At 42.2% G+C, this 8,099-nt stretch overlaps 1 protein-coding gene across 1 annotated transcript in view; it reads right to left on the bottom strand.

Moving 5' to 3' along the window:
* Positions 1-5,324, bottom strand: part of RAPGEF4 (Rap guanine nucleotide exchange factor (GEF) 4) — a 54,063-nt gene extending 48,739 nt beyond the window's left edge. The window contains exons 1-3 of the mRNA XM_010185598.1: positions 5,249-5,324; positions 4,165-4,182; positions 3,039-3,040 (exon numbers count right to left, since the gene is read on the bottom strand). Of these exons, the coding sequence (XP_010183900.1) occupies positions 3,039-3,040; positions 4,165-4,182; positions 5,249-5,306 (78 nt within the window). The 5' untranslated portion in view covers positions 5,307-5,324. The remainder of the gene's footprint in view (positions 1-3,038; positions 3,041-4,164; positions 4,183-5,248) is intronic.
* Between the last annotated feature and the right edge of the window lie 2,775 nt (positions 5,325-8,099).

Below are 8,099 nucleotides of genomic sequence, written 5' to 3' on the forward strand. Positions count from 1 at the left end.
CCAAGCAGCCCAGGACCAAAGATGAAGAGTGTGGGCATTCTGCACCCGCGATGTGCACAGCCTGCGTGCACCACCTTGCAGGCAAACTGGCTCTACCTAGTTTCAACTCGGGTTTTTCAAGGATTAACAAAACCGTTTCCTTATTAGGGGGTCACAAATGGCACTCCTTACTGCCAGAACAAGCCCCACATGTCAAGCTCCTAGACCAAAGGAGAGGACTGCTAGTGTATCACTGGGAAAAGCTACTTAATATGTGCTATGTATTTTCCCCCAACCCCAATGTCAGAGAGGTTTGATCCATTACAATTTAAAAATCAGCCAGAAGCATACTCTCAGCATGGCAAATTCAGCATAAGCAGTGAGAAAGTGGCCAAATTGTACGAACAGGATCTTGTAGGGGGAAGCACCATGCAACCCTGCTGCCAGCTCTGCTGGTAATGTAAGGAAACAGAACCGCTACCTATTCTGTCCGCAGGCTGGAACCCGGCCTCCCCTGCGTTCCAAGTGCTCTTCTGTATCCTTTCAAAAAATGTGTTTGAAATGACTATTGATTTTATCATTATATAGGGTTATATTCATCTCACAGATCCAGCTATATCCAGCTCTACCTCATGAGAATTTTGAAAAAGCAGAGCTAGAAAGAGTGGTGCACAGATATTAGCCTGACTAGTTAAAAAGACCAAAGCTGTGTTATTTTCCCTTATGTAAGACAGCTTTAAATTGACTTTGTTTCCATTCTCCAAAATGTAACTGAGGACAGCAGCAGACTCTCAGTATTTTATGCTCAATTTAACTGCTATACTGCATTAAATGACGTGCAATAATGTAACCCGAAATGCAAATGAATTCGTGTTTCATTTAAAAAAAAAACCTCTTTGCTGCCTTCTCCAAATAGAATTTTTTAATAGATTTTAATGAACTAGGAAAACCAAGCACCCCCGTATGGTGAGAAAATTTCAAGGCATGTATTAAAAGAAAAATCGTACGTTACTCATCAAAAACTAATAGATGTGACAGGAGAGAAAAAATTAAGCTATGAAGATGAAACTCAAATAATTAGCAAATATGGAAAATCATCTATTACAGTGCTTGTAAAAGACTCGGCACAGGCTAAACGAGAAAAACACGCGTTGCATATTTCAAGAGTGGAATATATTAGATTTCATTTGAAGCAAATTATTTATAAACAACCCTGAAAAATTAAAACAACGTACGCACACCCCCTGACATAAATACAGCGTTACGATCAGAACTACTGAAGGCTTTATGTTATTTCCTTCCAAGAGTGTAATGTTTTCACAGAATCACAGAATCGCTCGGTTGGAAAAGACCTCTGAGATCATCACGTCCAACCGCTCCTGTCTACCCCCTAAACCATATCCCTAAGTACCTCGTCTACCCGCTCTTTAAACACATCCAGGGATGGTGACTCCACCACCTCCCTGGGCAGCCTGTGCCAGCTTCTGACGACCCTCTCAGTAAAGAACTTCCTCCTTCTCTCTAACCTGAACCTCCCTTGGCACAGCTTGGTGCCGTTTCCCCTTGTTCTATCCCCCATCACCTGGGAGAAGAGACCAGCACCCACCTCTCTCCAAGCTCCCTTGAGGCAGTTGTAGGTGGTGATGAGGTCTCCCCTCAGCCTTCTCTTCTCCAGGCTAAACAAGCCCAGTTCCCTCAGCCGTTCCTTCTCAGGCTTGTTCTCCAGAGCCCTCCCCATCCTTGTGGCTCTTCTCTGAACACGCTCCAGAATCTCAACATCCTTCTTACAGTGAGGGGCCCAGAACTGAACACAGCACTCGAGGTGCGGCCTCACCAGTGCCAAGTACAGGGGGATGATCACCTCCTTGGACCTGCTGGTCACACTGTTTTTAATACAGGCCAAGATGGTTTTCTTACCATTCGAAAGATTTTGAGGTAATTGAATCTCAGAAAGTTCCTCATTTGGTCTTTTTCTAGATCTTAGAGTAGCCTGCAGACCTCTCTGAGCTGTATTTGCTGCCAGTCCCACAGGCATCATTCTGGCAACAAATTAGCCTAAAGATGTCCTGCAAACACTTCCATTTTCCTGGATGAAAGCCTTTCCCTGATGCAGTAGACATTTTGACAGCCATATATCACCCTAAAATAAGCAAAATACATCAAATCTACAAACACAGGGCTGTTTTCTGGTACTCTGTTATTCTGTGTTTCGAATAGCTGGCAACAATTCTGGGAATTTGGCCCTGCAACCCCAGTACCTCCCTGATCTCTCAAGACTGACTGCAGGGCACGCCGATGGACACACTGTCTAAGCACTATTGCAGTTGCACACTACAAAATTGCAGAAATGGAGCTTGCATGCAGTAAAAAAAATACCTGGGCATTTCTCTCTGCTGCGTTTGCCTTTCACTTAACATAATTAGAGACAACCGTGGCCATATGGGAAAACCACAGAACTAGGATTCGTGAACCGTTTCTATGCTGTGTAGGATCTGCTGCCACATTTGTCATGGGACTGTCAGAGCTCCTCCAGGACGAAGTAAGGTGACAAGCGCCTGCCACATATTTACTCTCTCAGCCTCTCTCCACAGAAATGTGTACAGCGTGGGAGAGAGAAGGATGGCTGCTTTGTATGCATGTTTTGGAAAGGAAGTTAACGTGGTTTGCAAAGGGCAATATTCCTGGAAAAGTCACTGAGCAGCTTGAGCCCGTCCCAGCCAAGTTCTGTCTCCCACCCAGGTGAACACTACTTCCCACAGGAAGCGTCCTGTTGTGCTAGAAAAGCCCAGCAATCAGCAGCAGTATCGATCACTAAATTTTGCTTGGTTTCTAAAATACTTTGTACTTGAAAGTGTATACCACCCTTAGCTGAGCATCACTGCCCATTAGTGGGGGGATATCACCTTCCAGGAAAGATGGATGTTGCTGCCTTGCAACCTCTATCTGCTTCACAAAACACAACATCTTTCAGTTTGGGTTCTACACCCGGTGCTCTCATCAAGGGGTCAAGCAAGACCCCTGATCTGGCTTAACTCCAAGTGTAGCACTGAAATGCCAACATCTTAGAGAAGCACTAAGACTTAACTTAAAATTGTTTGTAAAATGTTTACAGAATGAAAGGTGATACCTAAGAATTATTGCTCAGTGCATGGAAAAATGTTTGTTTTCCTACAGGATAAGGCTGTGTCAGGAAGCGGGACAGCATTAGTGAATAAGACTCTAGAAAAAGGAAATGCATACCATTACATTTATACTTTTAATAAAGGCTGAATGTGACAACTGAGAAAGGTCAGTACTCTTGAGGAAGCAGGACAGACAGACAGAGAGAGGTGGAAGTAGTTATTTTTGCATTAAGGAGACACGCTAAAATATTCATTGTCTTTATCTGCTGTCGAGAGATGTTTTTGTGTAACAAAAATACCTTTAACCTTTCAAAGACATCACACAATTGCATCCAGTTAAACTCCTATGTCCAGAAAGAAGGCATCTGTTAATTACTGTAACTTTTCTACTCCTGCCATAAAAAAAAAATCTAAAAGTTATTAATCTTTACAGTAATGCCTGATACTATTTCCTCCCACTATTATAAATACTTTAAACCCGGCATAGAAATATTCATGAGTTCTTTCATGTGGGTCCTCATCTGGTGAGACTGAAGGCACAGAACTATTTTACAAAAGGGAACTGGGATGTAAAGCTGCTCTCTGAACACAGGAGAAAATTCTCCCTGAGCAAAGGGTCAGAACAATGCCTATGCATTAGTTAAGACTCAGTTAAGCCTTAAAATAGGATTTAATTATGGATTTTATGATGCATTGGCTATGCACTGCTCTTGTCACAGTGCTGCTTTTCTTCTTTACCCTCAGCATCTTTCCAACAAAGACAGGACAATTATATTGTGACTCAAAATTTGGCAGCAGTACTAATAACCCTGATCCTGGACCAGTTGCTTTCTCCAGTTGTATGATCCAGTGTCTAAAGTATCCTTATAATTTGTACACTGTACTCACATGCATCTAACCACACACTTTGCATTTGACCCTGGTTATTCTCAATGTAATGCTCTACATTTGCATTTTTCATTATCAAATTTCCTCTCCCCCCATCCAAAATAAAGGCAAAACTAGGTGTGATTTACCTTATTACAATTTTTAGACACTTGGCAAAGAGCACTGCTTGACATACTGTCCTTATCTGGCATTCCTAAAAAAGAATACAGAAAATAAAATATATACTGTACATTCTTTAAGTAACAGTGGGGGTATTTATCAATAGAATAGGGAATTGGAGGGTTCAATACTTCGATAACATACACATAAATATATGATTTTTTAAGAGCAAAACAGATTTATTCAGACAAAAGTTTTCTCTTGTGAACACAAACAAGACAAAAAGCTAACTTGTGTAAATACTATAAACAGCTTGCTAAACAGCACTTCTCGCAACTTAATACTTGAAGCATGTATACAGGAATTATTTCTATTTTTTCATTTAACATTATCTGGATTTTAGTGCCTGGAAGTCACATGTGACACTAAGTTGCACTAACTAGCATTGCCATGCCATGCCATGCCATGCCATGCCTTTGTTTCACAAATAGAACACACTGACCACATAACATATGGGACAAAATTTGCAGGTGCAATTGCCAGTCATCAGATATTGTCCTGGTTGGCATCTAAATAATCCTCTGGCAACTGAATAAAAGTACCCTGTGCTTTACAGAAGTGACGAGAGCCAAGGCTGCCCTTGGATTCATGTCTTCAGCAACATCCCACAGTCTGAGAGGTTCTCATGAGGCAGAGACAAACCCAGACTTACACAGCGATGTACCTGAGGTCAGACAGCAGCGTGTTTACTGCAGGCTGCCTGCCCAAGCATTAGCCTTGGTTCCCAAGCAAGTTGTGCAGCCCATCCTAACTGAAAAAATAAGCCAACTAGTTGTATTTATTTTCCTAGCAGGACTCATGGCCATGTTCCATGGAATTGATGTAACGCATAGAACCAGTTCAATGTGATGTGACGTCGTTCAGTCAACAGGCCTGGGTCACTGTGCAGGTTTGTGTACAGCTCTGGGTACACTTGTACACAGCTGGGCATGCAGTGAGGCAACTTCCAAAGAATTTCCTACCACATGCAATATTAATACAGTTGTAATACTCTAATTAAACATTTAAATTCTAACACCCAAACCCAGAGGACATTCATCTTCCCCTTTCTTCTCTTTTCTCTTTTTTCTAACATCTGATGCCTGTTTTCTCATACTTACTGTCATTGTTGGAGCCAGTTTCCATAACACCATAAGGAGGAGTGAGAAGTCCAGACATATACTGTCGATATTTCTGAAAGACACCGATGGCACATTCAGTCAGCTACAGATGTACAGAGCCATGCAATGGGCAACGTGGTATTGACAGTTCTGTGTCTGCTGCCTTGTGCTTCACATGCACACGAGCAATTCGAGGCAGTCAGACACATCTTCACTCTTAACACTACGAGGCCTGCTTTCTCGACTGGAGCACACTGCCTTTATTTTATCAAAAGTTGTGCTGAAGCAGTTTCCTCCTTCATCTTCCCCAGAGCACGACTTTGAGGGTTCTCATAAACCAATGTTATACATAGTTGTGTGATTTCCCATAAAGACTGTTTTAAAGCTTGTTTTAAATTACACTACTTGGCTGTACTGAAGCTAGAAAGCGACTTCACTGTAGGGATGGAGACAAGGTTGTTAACTAAGGATTCATGAGAAACGTGTACAATCTTGGCGTCAGATTTGAAATAGACAGCATTTAGTGCGAAAAATCAGAACATTTAATTCCAACACACTGAGTCTGGGTTTCAGAAACTGCGAGGTTATGAAACAAACCAACCCACCGCCTCGTGTTATCACAGAATCACAGAATCGCTCGGTTGGAAAAGCCCTCTGAGATCATCACGTCCAACCGTTCCTGTCTACCCCCTAAACCATATCCCTAAGTACCTCATCTACCCGCTCTTTAAACACATCCAGGGATGGTGACTCCACCACCTCCCTGGACAGCCTGTTCCAGCTTCTGACGACCCTCTCAGTAAAGAACTTCCTCCTTATCTCTGACCTGAACCTCCCTTGGCACAGCTTGGTGCCGTTTCCCCTTGTTCTATCCCCCATCACCTGGGAGAAGAGACCAGCACCCACCTCTCTCCAAGCTCCCTTGAGGCAGTTGTAGGTGGTGATGAGGTCTCCCCTCAGCCTTCTCTTCTCCAGGCTAAACAAGCCCAGTTCCCTCAGCCGCTCCTCATCAGGCTTGTTCTCCAGAGCCCTCCCCATCCTTGTGGCTCTTCTCTGAACACGCTCCAGAATCTCAACATCCTTCTTCTAGTGAGGGGCCCAGAACTGAACACAGCACTCGAGGTGCGGCCTCACCAGTGCCAAGTACAGTATGTACACACACACACAAACTGAATTACCCCATGAAAATTTGGAACTGTACCAGTAATGTCTCTTGTACCGCTGTAAACTACATAATTGTCACCAATGTCGGTAACTGGTATTTTTCTTCCCTGAATGCTGGTGACATGATCAATAAGGTTCAAAGCTCTGTCTAGGGCTGAAGAAATTCACAGCTACAAAAATAACACCAAAGGAAAAAAAAAATGTCCTTTCATCTAATACAAATAATTCAATGAATACGTGACACATTTGTGTTTTCAATCATATTATATTACTGTCATGCTTAAGGGTAAACAGCGATAATTCCCTTTTGGAACTGTCAGAAAACAAGCTTGTGCAACAGGGATGCTGATGATCGGCGTAAACGAAATGTGTCACGCAGTCCTGAGGGGGTGCAGTGAGCTGAACGTGAACAGGCAGCCAGCTGAAGTTCATGGAGGTGTCAAGTAAGCACCCATAAGAACAACTGAGATCAAAAATTTCCCCCATAGTGTAATTTTAATTTAAAAGTTTTCTCCTTTGCTCTATGGAGCTGTTTGCATGTATTTAGTTTCAAAATGCTGTCTGCTGGATTTTAACGGATGCTCGAAATATCCTTTTAACATTTCTTTTTCTTGGAAATGGATATGAAAATACCATCAATTCTACCACTAAAGACTGCATGTCTTGCATTCTAAATAACAATAAAAGCTATGAAGATTACATTAATCTTAATAATCCAATCCTATTTTTAGACAAGCTATTACATCCTAAAGCTTAGTAACATGGTATTTAAATCTCACCCATAATCCAGCTGAAAACTCATAGGAGCAAAGCTATCTGATATCCCTGGTCAGCCACACAAGATACTTGCTACTTCATTTCAGGATAAAACCCTCCTATTTTCTTTCCCAAACCGTTCGCTTCCCCATACTTTGCATCCAGTCCTATGCCTGTAACTCACTGAGAAGAAGGTGAGAAGCAATTATTTGCTCAGCTCAACCAGTAAATCACACACAGAAAACAAGGGGAAAATTCATTCTGGTTGGCCAAATTACAAAAAGGAAAGCATGTCATGAGGGGTTGAAATAACATTTTATTCCAGCAGTAGATGAACCTTTTGTTCTACCTTCTACCGAATTCGGGGTTGAAATGTGGTTTAGAAATGGAAAATGGAAATGTTTCATTTGGGATATGATAAAACCAGATTTTATAGGATTTTTTCCTTTTGTTCTTTCTCACTGTTCAGATTATATTCATGTCTTTGTTCTGTTTTTCCCAAAATAGCATTTTCTCAGAAACATATTATTAGCCCACACTTAATCCACCTTGATAAGGAACTTGAACTGTAGGAAGACAGTCACTTTCTGGTCTATTGCCTACACCACGTCCACAGTCACCATACACTGCATGGCAGTTTCCCTTCTGATCAATTCTCTAATATTTTTCTTGATTATTAAATGAAACACAGAACACACCACATGATCTCCAAATGATTTAGGGACTGAGAGGAACAAAAGCACAGACTCCCAAGGACTTCAACTCCATTATCTTCCCCATGAAGATCCCCCTGTGCCATCAGCTGAGTCTACTGACGAGTCTGACACGGCAGCGTTGCCTGTGAAGGAGTTTGGGCAGCATTACCCAAAGAGGCACTAATTCAAGACATGCCCTCAGAAAGCTCAGCTGTTCAGACTCCTCCAGGGGACCT

This window comes from Mesitornis unicolor, unplaced genomic scaffold (genome assembly GCF_000695765.1).
Source record: "Mesitornis unicolor isolate BGI_N332 unplaced genomic scaffold, ASM69576v1 scaffold19535, whole genome shotgun sequence".
Lineage (NCBI taxonomy): Eukaryota > Metazoa > Chordata > Aves > Mesitornithiformes > Mesitornithidae > Mesitornis > Mesitornis unicolor.